Source organism: Acanthaster planci, linkage group LG05, assembly GCF_054643075.1.
Source record: "Acanthaster planci isolate LZ-2023a linkage group LG05, COTS_SCS, whole genome shotgun sequence".
Taxonomy (NCBI): domain Eukaryota; kingdom Metazoa; phylum Echinodermata; class Asteroidea; order Valvatida; family Acanthasteridae; genus Acanthaster; species Acanthaster planci.
This window is the reverse complement of record NC_141781.1, coordinates 19697456-19722117: the sequence shown is the minus strand read 5'-3', so window position 1 is coordinate 19722117 and position 24662 is coordinate 19697456. Positions and strand designations below refer to the sequence as shown.

General features: G+C 42.0%; 2 protein-coding genes across 3 annotated transcripts in view; both read left to right on the top strand.

Moving 5' to 3' along the window:
* Nucleotides 1-15118, top strand: part of LOC110989440 (antigen WC1.1-like) — a 64935-nt gene extending 49817 nt beyond the window's left edge. For both annotated transcript variants that reach the window (XM_022253819.2, XM_022253818.2), the window contains 11 exons: nt 625-932; nt 1247-1506; nt 2241-2422; nt 3630-3831; nt 4149-4331; nt 4429-4731; nt 5059-5325; nt 6767-6914; nt 8097-8224; nt 8486-8752; nt 9837-15118. In XM_022253819.2, coding sequence (XP_022109511.2) covers nt 625-932; nt 1247-1506; nt 2241-2422; nt 3630-3831; nt 4149-4331; nt 4429-4731; nt 5059-5325; nt 6767-6914; nt 8097-8224; nt 8486-8752; nt 9837-10135 — 2547 coding nt within the window. In that variant the 3' untranslated portion in view covers nt 10136-15118. The remainder of the gene's footprint in view (nt 1-624; nt 933-1246; nt 1507-2240; nt 2423-3629; nt 3832-4148; nt 4332-4428; nt 4732-5058; nt 5326-6766; nt 6915-8096; nt 8225-8485; nt 8753-9836) is intronic.
* Nucleotides 15119-17631: 2513 nt separating this feature from the next.
* Nucleotides 17632-21732, top strand: LOC147799202 (uncharacterized). Its single transcript, XM_087137284.1, has 5 exons — nt 17632-17913; nt 19682-19869; nt 20368-20857; nt 21180-21359; nt 21595-21732. The coding sequence occupies exons 1-3, from the start codon at nt 17884-17886 to the stop codon at nt 20645-20647; spliced, it is 498 nt and encodes a 165-aa protein (XP_086993410.1). The 5' UTR covers nt 17632-17883; the 3' UTR covers nt 20648-20857; nt 21180-21359; nt 21595-21732.
* Nucleotides 21733-24662: the final 2930 nt, after the last annotated feature.

Below are 24662 nucleotides of genomic sequence, written 5' to 3'. Positions count from 1 at the left end.
GAATCTTCAGTTTGCTACAGCGTGACTTTACTATCGCTTTGCTACATGTACGTGCACAGCCTCAACTTCACTTCCTTTGCTGTAGATACACTCCTGTGGAGGTCAGCAACACACTCAAAGAAACAAGCTTGTTTCGCTAATAATTTGACAGCGGCACCCTCCAGTTCGACCTGGAGTCTTTGCTGATAAGCTACACCACACAGTCTGAAGCCCACAGAGCTTTATCGCGGGGCAGCCATCTTGTTCTTCTACCATTGGCAGTTTGGCAGTGTTGCCAAACTGAGGCCGTGTCCAAAATGGGCTTCCGGCGCTGCGGCTAGGTCTGTTGTCTACGTGTCTCCCCATATTTCCAATGGAGTGAAGACCTAGACCTAGACTGAGGCTGGAAAAAATAGTGTGTTTCCGTTCATTAATATAAAGTTATTTTACTTTCGTCTTTTGGTACACAGGGACAAGACAAAACTGACAGCGTGATGATATTAGTCTGTTACTTAGGGGAGGGTATTGGCATATCTTGCTAGCAGAGCTGAACGTACACCAACAGAGCAGTGGTGATAGCTTGAATGCTACAAATATGTCTCCTTGAGCATCGTTAACGACTGGCTTTCAATCTTTGATGTGCAGGTGATGTTTAATGGTGCATGGGGCACCGTCTGTGACGATGACTTTGATACCAACGATGCCAATGTCATCTGCCGGCAGCTGCAGATGGGTTATGCCATCCAGGCCTACTCCGGTGCCCACTTTGGGGAGGGCAGTGGGCAGGTGGTCCTGGACGAGCTGAGATGCAACGGAGATGAAGAGTCGTTGGGGGCCTGCGCTGGGAACCGGTTAGGTTCGGACACAGTTGACTGCCAGCACTATGAGGATGCAGGCGTGCAGTGCTCCGGTCCAGGATCTGCTCTGCATTGTATTGAGGACTGCGGGCATGGGTATGACAGACAATTGCAGCACCCCTCCCCCCGATAACGATTCTTTGAAACTTTCCCCTATTTTTCGTAACATGTTCATGTTAAAATACTCTCTTATCAGTTAACAAGACCAAAAAACCCCGGATGATAGTAATATTTGAAACAAGGTCATGTTGGCTGAGTGCTTTACGTGTAAGTGAGCGCAATAATTTTACCAAACCTCTGCAAATGTGTGGGTGGTATCGTCATGCTTTCAGTTCATTTCATTTCCATTTGGACGAGTTCTCCCGAGTTCTGGTATTGATTCAGTCCACGTCCATGTGCGGACTACGCAGGTACTACGCCACGGAGGACAGGGTCTGCGAACTCTGCAGCAGCCTCTGCCACACCTGCGAGGGCAACGCCTCCAACTGTGTGTCCTGTCGGGAGCCCATGTTCCTCATGGATAACGTCTGCGTCAAGGCCTGCCCGGCCGGCCAGTACGGCAACTCGGCCAGCCGTCAGTGTCAGGCCTGCACCGACGAGTGCCAGGAGTGTTTTGACGGCGAGGCCGGCGACGTCTGCAAGTACTGCAAGCCGGGCTACTTCCTGGACGGTGAGTCTGCAGCAGCAAACAATCACGGTTTTTTCCGAATGATGTCTCCTGTGAGTATTCTCACTGACGTTGACAACGCTTGGATCGGCATTTGGATTTATCCACGCAGAAACTTGTTAACGGGATTTTTATGAAAAATGTGCAATTTCAGTGAACTGGTTTCATGGAATAAACTGATGGCCCTTTTTTCTTTCACTTTTTGTCAGTGGTATTGTTCCACAGTGAACTTGTCCCGAGGCACAGCAGTGTTTTTGGCAAGAAAGATACTGATTTCTCCTAGGGCTGTGCCGAATATTCGAATAACCAAATATTCGATCGATAGTCAAATATTCAAATATTATTTTTTGAATTTGAATATTCAAATGCAAAGTTCATGAAAAGGATGGGAAAATTTTCTTTTGTTTTTAAATGAGAAAAATTGCGCCGTGGAGGCTTGATTCAAGTACATGTAGATTCAAATGAAAAGCGTCAGAAATCTTACAAAGATTTAAAAAGTAAATTGTTCATGCTTTGTATCATCCGGCCTGAAGTGGTTGAAATATTTCCATGGGCTAAAAACCTATAACAAACAGATGCACTGCGGACAGGTAGAATTGGTGATTTCTAACTGTCCAAATCTACGGATGTGTTCTAGAGCCAAATATTCCGGCACTTGTCCGAGGCTTGACCAGTCTGAATCGTCCGTGCGCATTGCGCTTTGGCCGTACAAGTGAGTGGGCTGTCTTGTTTTCCAGGCTCTTCTTGTGTCGGTGAGTGTCGCCAGGCGGCCATCCTGGAGAGCATCTTGCCGCGCGAGGCCAGCAGCCCCGCCGTGCGTCTGGCAGGGGGCACCGAGACGGAGGGTAGGGTGGAGATATTCTACCAGGGCAAATGGGGGACTGTCTGCGCCGATGAGTGGGACCTCGTTGACGGAGAGGTACGTGTATTAAAAACACACACCGTCATAAGCCGAGTTGTGTTCAGAGTTAAATTGAAGTGGCATTCGTCTCTGCCAAGCAGTTACGGCTTGTTATGCTGTGAAAGTAGATGCTGTCATTGGTGGTAACTAACTGGAATTATTCCGTGGAAAGCTCAGTTCTATCCGCTCCGAGCGGAACAAAAGAGGCCGTGCTCTTTTGGTACTTACCGCATAGGCGCGCATTTATAATGGAGATCAAAAGCGCGTTTGACACAGAGCACCCTGAGTACGCATAATGAATTTACTCCTTAATGCATGGTCTTTGCGTACATGCAGAACGCGTGCAAGAACCCACTTGGATAATTCACAACCATCTGTCTTTCTTTTGCCACTTGGGGGTGCACTTCGGCTGGAAGCGGATACAGTATGGTTCAGTATCCGTGTCGCATTCCAAACAAAGCTGAAGCATGCCCTTCAACAAGAATGATGTCAGTTACTTTACCTTTAATTTACATTTTTTCGCACAGGTGGTCACTTATTGTATCTTTCATTTAAACTTTTCACACAGGGGGCCATTTATTGTATCTTTCATTTAAACTTTTCACACAGGGGGCCACTTATTGTATCTTTCATTTAAACTTTTCACACAGGGGGCCATTTATTGTATCTTTCATTTAAACTTTTCACACAGGGGGCCATTTATTGTACCTTTCATTTAAACTTTTCACACAGGGGGGCCACTTATTGTACCTTTCATTTAAACTTTTCACACAGGGGGCCATTTATTGTATCTTTCATTTAAACTTTTCACACAGGGGGCCATTTATTGTACCTTTCATTTAAACTTTTCACACAGGGGGCCATTTATTGTACCTTTCATTTAAACTTTTCACACAGGGGGCCATTTATTGTACCTTTCATTTAAACTTCTCACACAGGGGGGCCACTTATTGTATCTTTCATTTAAAGTTTTCACACAGGGGGCCATTTATTGTATCTTTCATTTAAACTTTTCACACAGGGGGCCATTTATTGTATCTTTCATTTAAACTTTTCACACAGGGGGCCACTTATTGTATCTTTCATTTAAACTTTCACACAGGGGGCCACTTATTGTATCTTTCATTTAAACTTTTCACACAGGGGGCCACTTATTGTACCTTTCATTAACATTTTTCACACAGTGGGTCACTTATTGAACCCTGAATTTGAATTGTTCACACAGGTGGTCTGTCAACAGTTGGGGTTAGGACACGTAGTGGATGTGATGGACAGTCGCTTCTATGGGGGTGTGTCCCTGGGCACCCCCATCTGGATGGACTCTGTGGACTGCAAGGGCTGGGAGTTTGCCTTGAGCCAGTGCAGCCAGGAAGGCTGGGGCGTGGGTCGTTGTGAGAGTGGAATAGCCATGCCCAATGGGGATGCAGGTGAGGACAAGACCAGATGTCTGATTGGTCCATATCTGGTCCATTTATGCAGTGATGCATTTGATTGGCCATGTCATTAAATATGACATCTTTTTACCATGAGATTTACTCTTTAGTTCCGAACCACTGACTCATTACACAGACTGAAGATTAAGTTATCCCAATACATCAAAATATAAGGTTATTAAATCCAGCGTGACATGAAAATGAAAGTTGATTTTGGATACTAAGAAATGCTTTTAATTCAAAGTGGTGATTGCTGCTGCATTCTACTCTGGAACCACTTTTATAATCATTTTTGTACTTTGCTGCATCAGCTGTCCGATGCGATGGATCTACCAGCCCCCGACGGCCTAAGAATGTCTGCCGTGTTATAAAGAACTCCCCTTGCATGCCGGATTCGTGTGGTGCTGATGTGACCTGTGTTGACCTGGATGATGGGAGGTCGGTGTGTATGGAGTGTCCAGAGGGACAAATTGGCACCGGCACAGAATGCACAAGTAAGCAGCCTTTACTGAATTAAGTTTAGTTTAGTAGTTTGCTTCTGTCTGTGCGAATCTGAGTGTTTCATCTCTTCTTTCCTTGCTGTGCCTCTAGTGGTGGCCAGCGTCCCACCGGAATTTAAGAGGACCCCTGAGGACCGCAACTCCTCGATCGGCACGCCGTCAAGTCTGAGCTGTCGGGCTAAGGATGGCAGCGCCCCCACCGTCACCGCCCAGAACTGGTTGAAGGACGGCGAGCCCCTCCCCCAAGCCGAGCTGGACAGTGGCCGGATCGTGGGCCTCAACTTTGGCTCCCTGTACTTCACCACCACCCACAGGGAGGACACCGGAAACTACACGTGCGTCATCAGGAACTCGCAGGGATCAAGCTCTGCATCTGCGTTGCTTACTATCGAAGGTGTGCTTGTATGATCAAGTTTGCTCCTGTGAAACGTGCCCCTTGATTTACAGTGATGGATTTTTCTACAGTTTTTGTATTCAGTAAGCTGCAACAAGTGATGTGCGCACTTAAAGCCAAAGCTCTGTTTACGAAAATATAATAATTGTTACTTATCACAATTTTTGTTAGTCATTGTCAAAAAATGATATTATTTTTTGATACTCGAGTCTGTGAGCAGAAACCTACCGTGTGGTTTAGCCAAAGCCAAATACATCCTTGGATACTTTACACGAGAAACAGGTTCATTTTCTTTTTTGGTTTTATTTGTGTTTTGTTCTTGGGCAGAACCTCCCCAGATCATGCAGAAGATGGATGATACGGTTGCCATTGGCGACAGCGCCGTGTTGGCTTGCAATGTGGTGGGGCTGCCTGCCTCCACGCTCCACTGGAGCTACCAGGGGAAAGCGATCAGCGGTGACCGCTTCACAAGTTTCGACGGGAACGGCTCGCTGGTGATCGCCAACGTCACCAGTCAGGACGAGGGCGATTACCAGTGCCTGGCAGAGAACAAGATGGGCACCACTCACACCACCGTCGGGCTGACTGTACACGGTAGGCAGCATGGGAACCGACTGCGCCATGTTTATTTATGTGTAGGCACGGTATGCTCGTTAACCTCAAACGAACCTCAGACTGTCATATAGCGTCGACACAGCACGTGTGATAAACTCTGGTTTGTGCATATAGTTGTAGCTAACTGGGCTCTGCTACTGAATAGGGCAAAATTCATGAAAGGAAGGGAACATTTTTCTTTTGTTTTAAATGAGAAAATTGGAGGTTTGTTTCAAGCAGATTCAAATGAAAAGCATCAGAAAGCTTACAATCACTTAAAAAGTTAATTGTTCATTAAACGATTTAAAGGGAATAGAAATTTTCAACAGGGCAAGAAGACTTGTTCATCTCTTAAATCTTGCTGAATCGTGGCTGGAGGTACTCCTAGATGTGAGAAGCTATTGTATTGATCATAATGTACAATAGTGTGTGTTAATGATTTTGTATATGGTTTGTTCATCATTAATCTGCCGATTGGAACGACCGAATATTCCCATGTTTGACCAAATTTAAGGTCGAATATTTGAATAGTGAATTATTCGAATTGACTTCTGAACTACAAAAATGTTTTCAGTGAAAGAGAGAGAGTTGCTAATTTTGTTCATATTGAAAATGAATATGAAACATAACAGTGTCCCTATTCAACAATGTACAACTTGACTTTGTACATGTATTAACATTTGATAATGCCCGCTGAGAAGTGACAACGCCTGCTGCGTAAGTCATGCACGGGCGCCTGGATACCAGACAGTTTAATCCATTCTGATTGGTCAAGAGTCTGTGTGCACGTGACTTGCCACGCACGAGCCATGTCCATATAAGGAGATTCTTTTGGACAACTACAAAATAAAATTGATGAGGGTGTTCAGGAAAATAAACGTGAAATTCTGCAACAAAATCATCGGACATCTGTCACCTGTTGACTTCTTTTGACTCTCTCACTAAAAAAAGGTACTTACGAATGGGAATAAGTATATGCTTGGCCAGCCTTAAACGATCGCTCTCAAGTAGCGTGTTTTTGATATCAAGTAGCGTGTTTTTGATATCAAGTAGCGTGTTTTTGATATCAAGTAGCGTGTTTTTGATATCAAGTAGCGTGTTTTTGATATCAAGTAGCGTGTTTTTGATATCAAGTAGCGTGTTTTTGATATCAAGTAGCGTGTTTTTGATATCAAGTAGCGTGTTTTTGATATCAAGTAGCGTGTTTTTGATATCAAGTAGCGTGTTTTTGATATCAAGTAGCGTGTTTTTGATATCAAGTAGCGTGTTTTTGATATCAAGTAGCGTGTTTTTGATATCAAGTAGCGTGTTTTTGATATCAAGTAGCGTGTTTTTGATCTCAAAACATCCACCTATAAATGATACAAATAAACTCCCCCAACGTTGATTCTGTGTCGACACGGCCAGGTTTTACCCGCACAGTTTCATCCTCCATCCACAGAGCCGCCGGAGTTCATAGTGAAACCCACCGACGTGTACGAAGTCAACCAGGGCGAGTCGTTCAGCATGCAGTGCCAAGCCCAAGGAAAGCCTGTGCCCAGGATACTGTGGAAAAAAGACGGAAACGAGCTGCCCCACGTAGCAAATAGGTAGGGTGGCCTCGTGTTTCAAGTCGTTGGTCTTACTTCCTAGTCATCTTCTTGAACGTACGTTGAGCGGCATTACTAAATCAGGAAAATTTGGGCGAGAAGTCAATTTTGAGTAAGACCGCATTATTTATAATATATAGACCTTCTTACTTTAACCATCCTACAAAAATCCTCCATGCAGTTGTGGAAGATTGAGGCTGCATGGCAAAATAGCATTGTTTGAAATTCAATATTCTCGAGTGAAGCTTTTTAGTTGATGTCGAAATGGCCTAAATGAGAAAAAACGGATGACTTAAAAGCTTTGTGAAAAAGCACTAGCGCTAGAAATTGCCCCCCCCCAAGAGCCTGACTACGTAGCAAATCGTGGCAAAGAGGGGCGGAAATTTCATTTGGTGTTTCATTGTTTCATGTGCAATTTTTTTGAATTGTTATTCCTTGTTCTGAATTTTAGTTCTTTCTTTTTTGTTTTGTTTTAAAAATATTTTTTTTTTTTGGTTAATTTTCAAATGTAATTTTGTTTTATTTTTCACGTTGTCTCTTTTGCCCCAATGGCCACTCATATTTGCCATCATTTGCTACATAGTCAGGCTCTTTGGGGGGCGGAGTTGTAGCAGTTCCCACGGGGGCACTTCCCGGCTATGCTACCAAGGGCTGAATCTCACTGCGCACCCCTGTCTAGTTTTACTAGTCGGTCAGTGTTTTCAATGATAGGGATCATTCCAGCCATAAACAGTATACCGCTGTTCTGGGCATAGCGCGGCCGTGGATTAACACCACGGACAAAAGTGCTCCAGGGCCCCGTTGATGAGTGACACAGCACCGCTGCACGCCACTCCAGCCATGTTTGAAAAGACGCCACTCGCACTCACTGGGAACAGCCATTGGTCATCATACGCCATTGCCAGACGCCTTGACCAAAGTTAGTGAGCTGGTGAAATCTGAACGCTACGTGTACACGGCATCCTTAGCCTTAAGAAAAGCTTATTCAGCTCGTGCTGCGAGGGGGTTCATAGTAAATTCAGAGACCCTTTGTAGGGGTAGATAAGTTCTTCAGAAAACTGCTGTAGGGTAGCGTACGAGTGACTCGCCCTCGACTCGACTCAACCTCTTGTGCATTGCCACACCTTGGAGTTTTCGTTTGGTCAGATCTGATGATTTTTTGTGTCCCGTGGTGTTTGGCAGGTTTACAATAATGCCTACCGGCGACCTGAAACTCACCAACGTGGATACCAGCGACATGGGAGTGTATTACTGCATTGCCACCAATCCAGTCCTGGCTCTCTCCCTTTCCACACAGGTGCTTGTCAGGGGTGAGTTCTTTATTCACATCATGTTTTATATTTTCATGGCAGTGTCAAAAGGTGTAGGGTAAGGCACTTGTGCCGACTTGATTCCCCGACCGAACCTGTGGAGCGAGTGCGCAATTTGACTTAGTGTTCAACTGATCTCTCAGTTTGCATTGAATTTCTCCTAAGCCCATGTACATGTGTGCATTGTATTGTAAACCCAGACATTTTTTGGGCCCACCGCTGAAGGGATTTCGTAACGATAGCTGCTCTCTTCATCGTCAGGTCCCCCAGTGTTCAAAATCACTCCCTCCAACCTCACCCTGTCAACCGGCGAAACCGTCGTCCTCCAGTGCGAGGTTATGGGGGCGCAGAACCCTGTGGTGACCTGGCAGAAGGACGGCCAGGCGATCAAGTCCGGAGACCATTACAAAGTCCGTGAGGAGGGACTCCAGATCAAGTCGGTAACCGAGGCCGACAGCGGCAAGTATTCATGCATCGGAAGCAATGCTGAGGGAAGCGTGGAAAGTACGGCATATGTCAGTGTTAATGGTAAGGGTCTTGCTGTTGCCATGTTCATATCTCTGGGACTGTCCCTAGTCTAAGAACTCTCTCATCACTGAGTTAACCATATGGTTATTCCACGAATCCTTGGACCAGAGCCCTCTCTAAATGAATATTCAGTACACATGTGCAGTGCTTGTACTGGACTGGTTCCCCGTCCCAATCATGCAGGGACTGGTAGCCAGCTGGCTTCTGGGGTCCTTGATTGGTTTAGCTCGGCCCATGTGCAGGTGCATTATTCTATATTTAGAGACGATATTTACAACCTTTCATGCACCTGGCAGCCCAACACAATATCGCCTGGCATTGACTGTTTCATGTTTCCTGTTTCATGTATATGCTAATTTCCTCTTTAACGTAAAACCAGCAGAATTCCTCCGGAATCCTTACTCTACATGTCCCTACATTTGAAGGATGTCTCTGTAAGACGTCTGGAGACTACGTGCGGGAAAGTAACCATTCTATACATGTACACGTGTGCCATCTTGCGTCAGTGAAATGACCAAGGGTGCTGATTGACTGGTTGCTGACAGTTGACCCTGTTACATTATCAACATTAGAAATCAAACAAGTAGCTGCCTGCTCTATGGCGTGAACACACCAGGTCTCGCAGACAGGGTGTATCGGTACGATTATTCCATTCGGAGTTGATTCATCCTCGTGCCACACTCCATGTAGCACTGACAAGTACTGTTTTAAAGAGAAAAGCCAGTATAGTTGCGCAACGACAGGGATAAACTTCCCAGTCGTTGTAGAAAAAGTGCCTGTGACCAGCTTGAGTCACTCTCGCCCACTGATTCATTGTAGTAACATGATATGGAACAGGGAACCAGTTCCAAGACAGATTTGATTGGTCATGAAATGCCTGTTTAATAGGCGTGATCTCGTTGCCAGATACATGTACGGTACTTCCAACAGATTATGTCGACTATTAGTCCTCTCATGGTTCCCGGATAATTCCTGAACAAATTCCTTGTCACATCCGCACAGCCCGCTCTCTCATGTCTGGGTCAAGAACCGCCGGTGTATAAAACTGATCGCGGCATGTGATGTATGTTTTTCACCTCTGCAGCACCCGTTTACGGCAAGCAGCAGACAGTGGGCATAATGTGGGTCTTCATCGTCGTCATCGTCATACTCGTCCTCGTGATCGTGGTCATTGTGGGCGTTGTCTTGAGGCGTCGCTACCAGCAGCAGGCGCTCTTCAACCACTCCCGGCTCAACCGGAGCCCCAAGAAGTCTGGAGGGGCCCTGGGTGTCAAGTTTACCGAGCGCAGCAACGGCAGCTACGTGGAGATAGAGAAGCAGAAGGCCAAGGAGGAGCGGGAGATGCAGACGCGAGGGATTATAGAGGACGTGGACATCGTATAGGTCCAGGTAGAAAGCCACGCTTCGATTATTAGCACTGATAATTGCACAAGCAGTATGTAGATGTCTCGAAATATCCCGATATTGAAAAACCAGACATTGCAAATCGTATCTCGCTATCCTCATGAAGTGACAAAGACTTCTTATTGCTCGCTGAAACTCCATCATGTGCAAATCATGTGGAAAATCTCTTGACTTTTTTCCCCTGATCACGTTTTGTGTTCTTCTCTTTGCACCGTTACTGTAAAATTTTATAAACAAAAAATGCTGTAATTAATTTTCTCTGTCGGTACACCCATACTTGTTTCCTGGACACAGGAACAAACATGCATTGATATCAAGATACCACGGGGAGCAGAAATATTGTGGGGACAAATGTTGTCCCCTGCCCGCAGCACGGTTCTCTCTCTCCTAACGAAAGAAATTGTCCCCTTGGAGTAACCCAGTTTAGTACTCAGAAATTTTAACCCGCGAAAGTTGCTACCTTTCCAGTGCTCATTGTTTGAAGAATTTTATGTACAGAGCACCATGCATTGTAGGTTTTGTTTTATTTTGTTTTGTTTTTAATGGAAGTTTTGATCACTTGGTGAAACTCACTATTCCAAAAGACTTATTGTCAACCTAAAAGGTAATTCTCACAGAAAGTCGAGAGTTCTTGTTATCGGCCTTTTTATGTGATGGCAATCACATATTTCAGTGCACTGCTTTGATATTATATCACATATTTCAGTGCACTGATTTGATATTATATCACATATTTCAGAGCACTGATTTGATATTATATCACATATTTCAGTGCACTGCTTTGATATTATATCACATATTTCAGTGCACTGATTTGATATTATATCACATATTTCAGAGCACTGATTTGATATTATATCACATATTTCAGAGCACTGATTTGATATTATATCACATATTTCAGAGCACTGATTTGATATTATATCACATATTTCAGAGCACTGATTTGATATTATATCACATATTTCAGTGCACTGATTTGATATTATATCACATACTTCAGAGCACTGATTTGATATTATATCACATATTTCAGAGCACTGATTTGATGTTATATCACATATTTCAGAGCACTGATTTGATATTTTATCACATATTTCAGAGCACTGATTTGATATTATAGTCTCGTCAATGTTAAGGATTATGATTGTTTTCTGTCTCTCTATCTTCGTTTAATCAGTCTCTACTCAGAGAAGCAGCTGAAAACAATAATGTGATGCCATAGTTCATGTTTTAAATCATATGCTCTTCAATCAGCCAAAGCTGTGTGACTTCTGAAGTCTCTTTTGCCATAAATGGCAAGTGAACCTGTGTGCAGTCTTAACTGAAAACGTGGGACTTATATTTTTCTTAAAAATAAAATTTTTCTTGGTTTTAGCCAAAGGTATCATTAGCAGGTTGTTATATGTAAAAGTGTAACTGTATGTTTATATTTGTACCAAAGTTGCAGTCTTTAAAGTTGATATTTCTTTCTTGTTTTTTTCAGCAAAAAATACAGGTGAATTAATACAAATGTGGAGATTTGTATTTTCATTTGATCCGGTGGAAGGATTGTTGGGTTCCAAAATGAGAAGCAGTTCTTAGCCCGTACAATCCATCCAGGCCTCAAAACTCAGATGGGGATGAAGATGTTTTCCCTGTTCCAAATTTATCTCAGAGTCTGGCTTTGTCATGTGCCGCAGGGTGGGTCGGTCAGTCGGTCGGTCGGTCGGTCTGTCAGTCGGTCGGTCAGTTGGTTGGTTGGTTGTTTTTTGAACAGCCACTGGCAGAAAGTATCAGGCCCAAAATGAGAAGACACTTGGCTTCATCAGGTCTAGTAGTTTGATGTGACTGTACCAAAAAAAAAAAGATGGAGCTGTATTGATCAGAGGGAAGGGGAGGGGCTTAGCTTTGAGAGGGGAGGTGGTGTCTCCAAAACTACCTGGTTTTGTATGATATTGGAATAATTGTCCTTGCTTGGCTCGGTGTTTTGCAAATGTCATCTATTTAGAAGAAGTGTAACACTCCATCCCTTAAGTTTGCCTTCATGGGAGGGGCAAGGCTGGGGACAGGAAGGCGGTAAGGAGTCAAACTGAAGTTCTTTCATAGGCGGAACGGTTGGCTCTTAAGGCAGTAAGGTATGCCTGTATCATTAAAGAAAGTGATTAGTTTTTATTGCTAAAGTACATATCACGATTCTTTTCTCCGTAAAATTGGAATTGCTTACAACGCTGAATGAACCGTTGAGACAATGTGTACAGAAAGGTGTGGACCACTAGTTCTGTATTTTGCAGCTCACCGTGTCATCTGGCTCCGTCAAAGCATCCTTAATTGACTTAAAAGCAATAAGTAGTGCCTGGGGAATATTGAGCGTGAAGAAATAGTTCCTGTTTATCAGCTGTTACAAGAAAATCTTGAAGCAAACTACTGAACTAGAAGTAGTTGAGAAGAAAAGACGGCAGCTATTTACAATATCATAGAGGCTTTACCTACCTCCATGACAATATAAGGAGTGAAATCATCACAGCTTTGAAGTGTTTTGTTGGAATTTGTATCAACTCTATAAATGCTATACTTCAAAAACTATAAAGCCTTCTTTTGTGATTTTATACGCTCCAAACCAGTACGATCCATTTGCGAGACCCGCAGCTTTCTTTGTCTCGGCGATAATCTGTGACGGAAATTGTGCATAGTGTGAAACTTTAACCCAGAGGTACTGCATCGTACATTTACGACTGTTCTTGTCACTATGTGTTTCATTTGTAAATTCATCCTCTTGTACAGAATATACAGCCTTGATGTATGGGCAATGCCCATCTTCAACTGAGAGAAGTTATTTATTTTAGATTCCGGAATTTGATGTGTTTATGTTACCAGTAGTTATATAAGAGTATGTACAGGTCACATGCCGTATATTGCTTTGATGCTTTGTATAATTACGCATAATAATGCTCTAGTATTGAAAAAATTATGAAAATACATGTACATTATATTAAAAAAAACTATAAATGCACATATTAATTTATTTCGTGGAGCATGTGGCGCTTCGTATTGTTTGAGTAAATTTATGTTCCTGCACATACGTGTTTGTTCGGTCATATAATGGGAGACTTTGAGACGCTTGGTGGCGGCAAACATACCAGTTCTGAGCATGCGCGTGTTGTTCTAAGCATGCACGCATATTCGCTGTCGCCCAGTGCCCGGCCGAACCAGGCCGTTTTCCAATACTCAACTTCGTCTCCGTCTCAGGCTTCGCGTAGGAAGCCAGTCCTCGATTGTGGGCCTGAAACGTTTAACTTAAATGGAAGTACTGTATCGTTTGGCTCTTTTGCATCTTACCTGATGTTTTGTGGCACTATCAGACTTACTATTGCGCTTATAACCTCAATGTCAAGAAGTGAAAAAAAAAAAACAGTTGAAGCCTGAGACGGAGCCCAGAGCGCTTGGAAGGGCCGACAGCCCTTCACAGATTTTAGTGAAGAAAATACTTCACGAAGCGAAGCGTGCATATAGTTCTGAGCACGCGCAATACCTTGAAAAGGGGACCGGTATGGCCGCTGCCACCAGCGTCTCATCGAAGTTTCCCATTCTGTCGAAATGCCTCACTGAAATTTTGAACAGCTTCACATTCATTGAATGGGCTTCCGTTCTGTAAATAAAATGCAACGGTTCCAATGCAATTCAAACCGTAGAGTTAGATTTAGCCAGAACCTGCACGATTTTGCACGGGCAGTTGCCACTGGGCAGTTTTGCTGTGATAGCTATATTATGCAAGCATCATTGATAAACCAGTCATTTGAGGGACGTGCCCACGCACAGTCCAGTTCCTAGTGACCTACATGTATACGGTAAGTCCAAAAAGTGTTTGTCGAAATAATAACAGCAATCACCAATGACCTCTGTAGTCTTCGGCCAAAACTTCCGCCACTCTGTGCTATGGAAATGAAGGCTTCGCGCATCATTGTGCTTTGGTCAAACGAATGTCGAGTTTGGAACTCTGACCCATGTCATATTCTTTCTTTATAACTTGTTGTTAGTCAGTTGTATGAAATCCTTCATCTTGTAAAACAGGAAGGCATTTTGGCTTTGTAACTTTGCCAGGCCATCGGTCATCTTGACAAGACCACAGTATAATTCGGAAGATGGTACCTTGATGGTTGTGGAGTTGCAGTGTGAGATACAAGTCACAGTTGTCATTACAACAGAAAAAAAAGACAAAATTACTCAGGGCTGGTGTAATACCTAGGCTTACACTTGTTCAGTGTCGACATGTGCAAAATAGCTATTATTATCAGCTGGCCACCATGCATCAAGGTGTGAGGAAAGGTGATTAACACGAATGAGCGTTTTTGGCCCATGGCTCGTCGATCTACTGTATGAAAATTTTCAAAATGCGGGTGTTCTAAAATCAAAAATACTTACACAGATACCTTTGGGGACACATTGTGGTTGATAATCAGCCTATATTCGTATTGGGTATAACGATAATGCATCCGAACCTACTTTTTAGCGATTGGCTGACTTGTTGGCCAATCAGAGTGTGCTCCTAGTGTAGTTTTTGTGTTGGCGCTGCACATTTTAGTGTTGCTTTGTCGGACTAATGCTTGTAAAAACAGCAGATATTTATGATTTTTGTTGAGGTTTATTTGCACTAGCGTTAGCAATGTTATTGTTAAATGCACTTGCATGGAATCGTGCGGGTCAGGTTTGACAAATTTGTGTTGGTGTTGTTTTCACACATCCAACACAGACTTTTTTTGTAGAGCAACACGCGTAGTGCGTAGAAACTTCACACGCGAGTAATGCATGTCACACGTACAGCCAGCAGTGCTATGTCTGCTGTTAATAATTAATTAGGTCATGGCGAAATGTAGTTATAGCCGTATTTCAAGTAGCAGATGATGTGCCATTTTTGTGTGTGTGAACATTGTTGCGAAGACCCGACTATTCTGGAAAATAAAATGTTCATAACATGATACTTGTGATCCGATTTCTTTGTCAAGTTATTTCGAAGTGAACTTATTTAAGATGCACTCATTCCTGGTAAAAACCCAGCGCGTGCGATATGCGTAGAACTTATCTGGAATGGCAGAAGCTGGCTTATACGAACGCCTGTTGTTATGGTGCAGTTGCTATTAATATTTTAAGTATGGCTGCTTCGGCCAAATGTTGAAAGCTGTTCTGAAAAAAAGCTCTTGAAAAAATAGCGGTACAACTGGAAGTTACAAAAGATCGACTGCGCGTCTGTTGGTATATACATGAAACGCGCAACGGATTTTGCTTCTCAAAATGGCTGCTATAATGCTTATTGTGAAACTAATTGTTATACTAAGCTTAAGTTAAGGCCCGCGACAAAAGAATACCACCACCATACCATATTAACTTATACACGCTAAACATAAGTGCATAAAATATTCGACTGGAGATCTAATCCATATATAAAAAGGCGTTGGACTTCAATGTCAAGGTCTAGACAGGACATTTTCATGCATATCAGGATTTTTTCTCACAAGGTGCATTACCTAGATTTTATTGACTTCTTATACATTATTTTGTGTCCACTCAAATATCCATGTCTTGTTTCTATTTTCCTTACCATTAAACTCTCTTTATCCCCGGATAATCGTACTTTTTATCAGTCATCTGTATTTATATATTTATGTAACGGTGATGTCATGCATAAAATGTACAATCAAGACTCAAGTGCTATTGGCTCCATATCCAAATGACTTAAATCACATCGACAACGTCGAAGTTTTAATATAGTTTAACAATTCCTAACAAAAAAGGATCATTTTGTGAAAAAACTGAATGTTTGATTTGACACTTTATGTATTATACACGTTCGTGCCTTTGGTGATGCACACCATTTTGTTCACCTCAATACATATCATTGAAAAATAATTTTCCCTTTCAAGATATTAACCAATTAAAGAATTGCACACAAACCTAATTTGTTGGTTCTAGGAAAAAGAGCTTATAACTAGATTAAAAATATATGCTAATGATCTCTTACTGCGATATGAAAATCGCAAGTAATCCTGGCTATTATTGAGGTCTAAGGTCTACACAGATATAGTCGTTTATAGAAGTGTACTCAGAGCCCTTATTTATTGAAAACCTCTTTTGCAAACCTCAATCAAATCAAAATTGTGCAACGAAAACTTTACAGTATTTTCAGTCATCCCCTGTGTGCTATTATCCGAAAATTCTGATCTTTATCGCTCCACAAACGTGTGTAGGCACATAGTGTACTGTCGCCCACAGTTTTATGTTTAGTCTCGGGTGTCGCCAAAAATTACGGTACTCAGAACTGACTTCAGTTGTTCATATGCATGTCATGTCTGTGAGCTCGACCATCACAGACATGTCTGAGCCCTATTTCGACAGCTTGGCAATGAGACTACTATGCATGGGTATGTAAACGTAAGAAATTTCAGCAAAATACAGTCTAAGATTAATTTTCTTTCATGACCAAACTTCTTTCATCACCCCAAGTAAATCTCTGTTTTTCTCTTGATTTACTACACCCATAATGGTTCCCTTCAACTTTATTGTCTATTCGTAACGTAAGCCACACCCTTGTCTTCTAATCCAATAAAGATTTCTTTCATGATGCGCGTAAATTCCGGGGGATACTATATAAAGGGCCGGGTCACACCCCTCCAGCTTTTGACCGGGGGAGGGACATTAAAATGTATTTAATAAAAAATAAAGGAGAACAAATGAAAAAAGCCTAAACTTAATATACCTTTCTGGTGAATTAGTGTGGGTAATACATTATTACAGATGTACATCTGTATCCTGAACATCGCCCCTTGTATAGTGTCAGCGACCCCCCACCCTCAACCCACCTTTTCAATTTCCATGACAAGGCAAACCATTCCACACCCACCATCCTAATCTCTCCCCCCTCCCCATATCTGGCACAAATTTACACCACTGCTGCACACCCATTCCAACTTTATATCTGTCTATAAATCCCATTTCTCACACTCCGATCAAATTCATTTTGAATAATTTAGTGTCCAATATAAAATTCATTTAGGGTGGTACAGCTCATCAACTTGAGAACCTCCATTTTGTCCCTAATAAGCTGTCACATTTGGCGTTAAAATCAGGGCAAGATCTTTTATCATTAAATTTCGACGTCTTTTCTCAAATCTATGAATTAAATTTTCACTAACGAGTGGCGTTACATGAATATGGATAAAGTTGCATTGTCACCTATTTGCTCAGACCAGTTCCCGACGCCGGGGTGAAATTTAAAAAGGGCATAAATAATCATTATTTTAGATTCCAGTCCTGCATGATAATGTGTTCACTGTGAGTTTTCTTAACAGTAAACGGCATTATCTGAAATGCACGTGGCATACATACACCATTTTTCTAATTGGCCTTCATGCAAAAAAAAAACAAAAACAAAAAAAAAACAGCCGTAGACGACAGCTACCTTGGCCCCGCGCTGGGCCGGCATGGTTCAAAGGTCACGAAGTTTCTATGGTGGAATTCTGGGTATTTTTTGCCAGAGTCTGATCGTTCTCTACATTTGCGCAAACGTCAAGTACATGTACATGTACATGTAAGTTTTTCAGCCCAGGCAAGGAGTTACAGCAATAGAGATTCTTTATTTGCGAGTTCTGCTATTTATGAAGATGATTTAGTGATAATTAACTTGTCAGTTTCTTGGACCACGTCTAGCACGTCAGGTTGACGTGGATTGATTGAACGCCGTCGTCGATCACACCATGCGTGCACACATATCATGCCTGCCACCTGTAAGTCCAGAATGCACGTACTAGGCCAACTTTCATCATTTAGGGCCATAGTACAGTACATGACGTAGGCCTACGTATGATGTGTAATATGAACGATGCAATCTACAAGAAAGAGCAGATTTTTCATTATGTCCATTCGTTTCACTGTCAACATTGGAAGTGCATCTTTCATGTCTTTAAGCCTATCCTATAGTATTACAATATGCCCTAGGCATGCTCTGCCATGCTGGGCTGTGTGACATCATGCTGGGATGATGTCCCCATTTTTGCCTTAGGTTGTGGGCGTGGCTAGAAGGTGAACAGAAAGGTAAAATAACATCTCCTGAAATTTAATTATTTGTACTACAGAATAACGTAAGCACATCCATGCCAGCTAAGGGTCTATATGAGCTTGATCGGCTACCCTGGTACCAGTTGGAGGCTGGAAGGGAATTCATGGAGTGACGATGGAAACGCTAGCAGCAAACAAAATTTCACAGTGGATTGATATATCAGATAGAATAAAGTCATGTAAAATCTAATCAATATGAAAAGAACAAGAAAGTGATTTCTGTCTACATCAGAGAATAACCTGTGTAAATAGTATATGATTTTCATACTTTGGCACCGAACTTTACAGAGTACAGTCTGGAATTGAGGCTATCATCTTATTAAATTTTTTTCAAAAAAGTTGTATGCACAGGAACTTGGTCATGTGAAATCCAGAAGCCTCTATCTTTTGTCCTTTGATTTTCTGCATGTTGAAGTGAACTCAAGTCCGAGCATTTATAAGCCTTAAATTTGGATCTATGCTTTGCTCAGCATTCCGTTGAACTGCACCCCTTCTTGTTGTATGGGGTATTTGATAAATCCAATTCAGTGGCTAACTTTTAAGATTCAGTGCAAAATGCAGATTTAATCTATTGCAGCTCTTCCCAAGAAAGCTACAAAAGTAGGTGAAATAGCAGGCTGATTTTGATGCAATACACTCGGTTAACTCCATATACATGTACAGTAGGAATGAGATAATAAGATGAAAGACAGGGGAGTGTAATTTATGGAATGATTAGGAGAGTGTTGAAATATTTGTTGAAGTCGGTCTTATCTTTGCTTGTTTGTTAATGTTATTTAGATTCAAACCTTTTGCCTGACGGTGTGGAAATGGAAAATCAGAAACTGAAATTAGTAGCTAGTGTGCATCTCATAAAGGACCATGGCATGCAGAAAATGTTTCGGTTGTTCAACTGTTATGAATGAATTTACTTTTTGTGTTCTGCTTTTAAATCAAAAGTGAACTGTGAAAGCAGGCTGATACTTGTTCCCTGCTATCCTTGGTTGTGGAACTGCATTGGATGTTTTATTTGTCTGTAGCACATAACTGCTTCCAGGGGACTAATGCATCAGATAAACCCTCATAAATTACATGTATTTTATGAGTAGAATCCTCAAAAGAAAGGATATTTGTCTACTTGAAAAGCAGACCTATTGACTAAGTTTCCAGCATTGTGAAGATGGGACTCAGCAAATACTTTACTATCTGTGAAATATGGCAAAATCTAGTTATCGGTGACAGTTACAGCACCATGCAAAACTATGAAAGTGAGTTTTTTTTCTCATGACTAATGAATTAAAACTACCAATGCCTGATAATTTGTTAGTTAGTCAAAAAAGACAGTGTAGATGACTATTTTCAGTTGTTTGACTAGTTATGATTATGTTTCAAATTTTTTCATTCAAACTTTTGCATAATTCAGACAAAAAGACTACTATTTCTTGTTTGTTTCCTCAGGGTTTTGTTATCAGGCTGTCCACGTCTTTGGATACCAAGTCTGTCTACCTCACCAGCACCAGTACCAGGCCCCCAATCTCCCCCATCGTCACCTCACAGTCCAACTCACCATCAATCACCTCTCACATCATCGATGCCTCATGGACAATCTTCCCCTGGAAATGGATATTGTTTGAACAGTGTTTCTGGTAATCCCTTTCCATTGATTAGTTTAGTAATTGTAAATAGGGGCAATTCACAATACAGCGCACCACCAAGAGTTTGGCACAGACAAGCCACTTCTCAAGTCTACGGTCGACACCTTGCTGTGATTTAGTGCACTTCATACGTAATTTGGGGATATTTGATTGATTCAGGCATTCCCTGCTCCGTGCACACAAAAAACATCATTTTGGCTTCCTAACACCTGTTTGCAATATGCACTTTTGAATTTTCAACCAAGATAAACAAACATTTGAAAGAAATTAAAGTTTTCCGTGCACAGAACAAACAAACATTTGAAAGAAATTAAAGTTTTCCGTGCACTGGACAGTTAGTAAACAAGATTTTGTCAACTCTTTATCCCATAATGCACTGTGAAAGGCCTCTCTTTGACAAACTCTTGGTGGCGCACTATGTGAATTGCCTGTATTCACTGATTCAGACGTACCTACCTGAGAATGCAATATCCTTGTTTGTTCCCATAGGGCAAAAGATCAAGTCCACCCCTCTATCACCAGCAAGATGGTTGGGGGCATTCCCCAGGAATCTGCCCATCATTGCTGGCCAACAGAATCAACCATCAGCAAGAAACCAACAGCAATGCCCTGCGTCATCATCACATCAGACACCATCAACGTCGCCTCAACAAACAACCCTCAATACAGTGTCCAGAGATGCTGCATGCCGATAGTTCAACAAGGACTCCAGCCTCCCTTGTCCCTACATCTCAGCATTGCAGACTGGAGGTGTTCTCCTGCGCTATAAAGGCACGGGTTCAAAGAATAGATCCCTGTGCAATACAACTGCCTACCAGTGGCAAGGTCATCCTGGGACCCCCTGATGCAGCTTATCGGCTGGATCGATCTCAGCGATTGCACCAGTCTCAACTGGCCATCATACCCCCCAACCATTGTCTCTTTACGGTGTTACAGGCCGGCAATCAGCGTTGAGGACATCCCAATGGAATGCGCCAAAGTAGGTACATTCAAAATCTGTTCCCTGTATCCTGCTAAAAGTAAAATATTTAACAATAAAAGGACTTATTTCAAAACAATCTCTCGGTACGGAGTGCTTTGCAATGGGAGCTTGCAAAGGAGTCAGTGATGTCAAGGGCTTTGGATAAACATTTGCACAAATGTTGGCCTGACAAAACTTACATGATCTTGGATGATGACTTAAGGAATTGCATTTATCAATTATTACAATTATCAATTTCAATAATGGTTAATCAGTCATTCACACGCAGACTACTACAGATATACATGTACTTCATTGTTTGACCCAATGATCCCTACAGCGCACTGCTGACCAACTCGCCCAACGCCTCTGCTGCTTTACCGGCTGGGTCGGTCTCATCGATTGCGCCGGTCTTACATGGCCGTCAAAGTCCCTTGCCACAGTCTCCTTATAGTGCAACAGGTCAGCAGTCACTGGTAACGACATCCCAGCTGAATGTGCCTTCTTCGCAAACAAATGGGTAAGTTCAAAATCTTTGCCCTAGTCAGTTAATATATTGAAAATGAAATAAGTAACTTGAAAAAGATTTGTATGTCTCTAAACAGTCAATCTCTCGGTACACAATGCTTCGAAATAATCTCTAAAGGAGGCAGTGATGTCTTGGCCTGTTGACATAGGGATGGTGGACCTGAACAAAAATTTGCCGATTGTTGCCGATGACTAAGGGAATTTGACGTTCTTGTTTGCTCTCTAAGGGCACAACTGCACTTGTTGAAACCAAGTCAGCTTACTTCTTCACCTTTACATCAGACACCTAGGCCGCCTCAAATACAGTCCCAGCAAATCTGCCGCCGGCATTTTATCCAGCACTGCCACCTGCCGTACCTCTCCAACTGAGCTTGCCAACAATAGCTATGGAGATATTCTTGCCGCCAAGAACACGGTGGTCCCAAGGATAGACCTGAGGGAGTTGCGACATCCAACTTGTGGCCGGGTCATCTTGGGCAGCGGTGCTTCTTGGAAACAAAGTGGCCGTCAAATACGTCAGGGCAACAACAGATCTAGACCGACTTCCCGTCCTGAGGGAGGCGAGGGCAATGGGCCTTCTTTCAGGGCATCCGTCATTCCCTTTCTTTTTTGGCCTGGCAGTGGCTGGCCACCACCAAGGACTTGTAATGGAGTTCATTGGGAACTCCATTACTGGCCAGTCGCTGACCCTGGCGGATGCCCTGGAAGGGCCCAACCGTCTACATCTTGCCCCGTCTTCCTGGCGCCGCATCGCGCTGGATGTGCTGGACGGTCTACGATACATGCACGACAGGGGTCTCCTTCATAACGACCTTAAAACTGATAACATTTTGGTCCGTGATGTTGGGGGCTCCTGGCGTGCGTGTATTATTGACGTGGGGTTGTGTACCCTGGCGAGCCATCCTCGGGTACACCACCTCACCTCAGCACAGAAGGCGCGATGGCGGCGCTATCACGTGCACATCGCCCCAGAGCTGGTGGAGGATGCAGCACCACAGACCCAGCTGAGTGATGTTTTCCAGATGGGTCTGGTGCTGTATTTCATCGGTCTCTGGGGCGATGTGCCAAGCCTGATACCGCTCGCCTATTGGTGTCTGAGGCGGAACCCCCTGATGTGGTCATCAACGGCCGTACTCCGGCTGATGTTAGCTGGGTCAATTAGGTCAATTAAATTGCCTTTTTAGTCGAACTTTTTGTGGCTGCTAATGCTAAAATGTGAGAGATGTACAAATTATGAGGCATCACAGAGGAAGAGCTGAAGTACTTACTTTCTAATAAGAATTTGTAAATGCCTTGAAGTTTGTAAAGAAACAACATCAGTAGAACTATGACTAATTCTTTTGGGGCATGCGATAAAAAAATGATGCTGTCATCTTGTAAGTATTTCTTGTTCATGTTATTTTGTTTATAATATTGGAGATAGCATTTGACTTGTGCCATTTCCAAAAGCAATCCATGTCTAGCTAGAAATTCCATGCCAGGAAAAAAAAATGTCCATTATAATTTTATTTGCGGTGAGCTTAAATGTAAATTGCTTTCTTCAATAATTTTTAAATTCATAAGTGCTTCATCAACCTCATCTAAATGTTGTACCCTTTCTATGAAACGAAACGAAAAATCACTTGATTTCCGGTATGCAGTACTCTTGAGGATTTGGAGGGGTGGGGAAATTTTCCATTCAATTTGGCGCGTGTGGTTCGGAGATGAGGCTACGTTGTTTGGAAAGGAAAACAAAGATTTGAAAATGCCTCTAGGGAGGGGAATGGGTTGACTGCTGCCTCGGCCCCAATCCTCCACTGCATTGAATTAATTACCGGTACATTGATTTTCCAAGTGCAAATATTTTTGTGAACGGATCGCCAAGACTGAGATTGGCAGTTCTTACTGTTGGTGCTAGGTGTTTTAAAAGAAAAGAATGACATTTTCATTCAACAAACAAATGATTTTTAAAAAAGCTTAAGCGAATTGACTTTTTGTCGTTTTTTTTACTGAGAGAGAAAATATAGGTTAATTTTAGTCTTGTTTGGACAATACCGTCTCATTTCTAGTGTTGATATACAAAAGGGAAATGATTTGCTTAATTAGTTATCTTTATTTGCTGTTCACAAATTTGAATGTTTGGAAAAACTAGAGTGATAATCTAATTACATTTTGAATGTGAGATGAATCTTTCAATAATTACACTTTTTCAACATGTAAGCAATGCCTGGGTTAAACTGTAATTTCTCTAAATAAAAAGTTTTTAAAATACTTGGTCAAATCAAAAAGTGACACTTTAAAATTTAACTGAAGTCGTAGTCTTCACTTTAACTGAATTGCCTATTTTATGGGGAAAAAGCTGTCACGAAAACATTAAAATAGAAGTATACAGATATGTTTTACTGGAAATAAAATAACCGTTTTTTAATTACTTGAAAACATCGTTATAAAAATACTGGGTACTTTCGAAATGTGTGTCAATGGATGTATCGTGCATTCATAGTTAATTTGGCAGTACAGGTTTTGTGATCATCATTTAAACAATGTGCTGAAAAAGTTAGCAAAAAAACAAAACCCCAAACCAAAAACTTCTTCCACTTGCCACTGTGGTCTTCAGTTCCACAGGACCTTGGACTTTTGTGGTTGGTTTACAGTCATAAATTATTCAACATTAAAACAAGTAATTTGGAAAAAAATTACTTAAAAATGTAATTATTGAATCGGTTGTATAATATAGTGAAATGGACATCTGAAGCAGGTCTAATCTCGTTTTGCAGACAATTAAATTGAAAGGGTAAAGCAATGGAAAGGGATATAGCATGAACAACCCAACCTTTTGGAAATTTCTTTAATAACTGAAAATAAACTTATTTCTCTGTAAACGTTGGCCACTGAAGATAGTCAGTTATCTAACCAGACGGCGATGTGGCTCTTAATAATTTAACCTTCGATATAAGATATAAGTCAACCAGAAAAAAGTGATACTTTCGGGTTAATATGTCTTTTCAAACCTAAAATGGCAAGTGTGCATGTGTCAGTCATGTTAGTTAAAATAATTTTAAAATGAATAACAGTTGTACATAGTAAAATGTAGGATTAAAATTGTAGCAATTGAGTACTTCAGTAGAAAATCTCAAATATGAAAAAGATTTGTGGAGATGTCCGACTAAATTGAAATTAAGTGCATTTTAATAAAATTGTTTTCCAGTTATTTTTTAGGGTGGAACTAGCAACAGCCATAATGATTCAAAATATGACAGGATCATGTCTTTGAAACCACCTGCCCCCCCCTTTCCCAACGCTCTTCTCCCAAAGG

Excerpts from the sequence above, each read along its gene's own strand:
- LOC147799202 (XM_087137284.1), top strand. The coding sequence starts at position 17,884 with ATGCGTGCACACATATCATGCCTGCCACCT. Across the intron at positions 17,914-19,681 it reads ACATATCATGCCTGCCACCT|GGTTTTGTTATCAGGCTGTC; the intron begins GTAAGTCCAGAA and ends TTGTTTCCTCAG. Across the intron at positions 19,870-20,367 it reads TTGTTTGAACAGTGTTTCTG|GGCAAAAGATCAAGTCCACC; the intron begins GTAATCCCTTTC and ends TTGTTCCCATAG.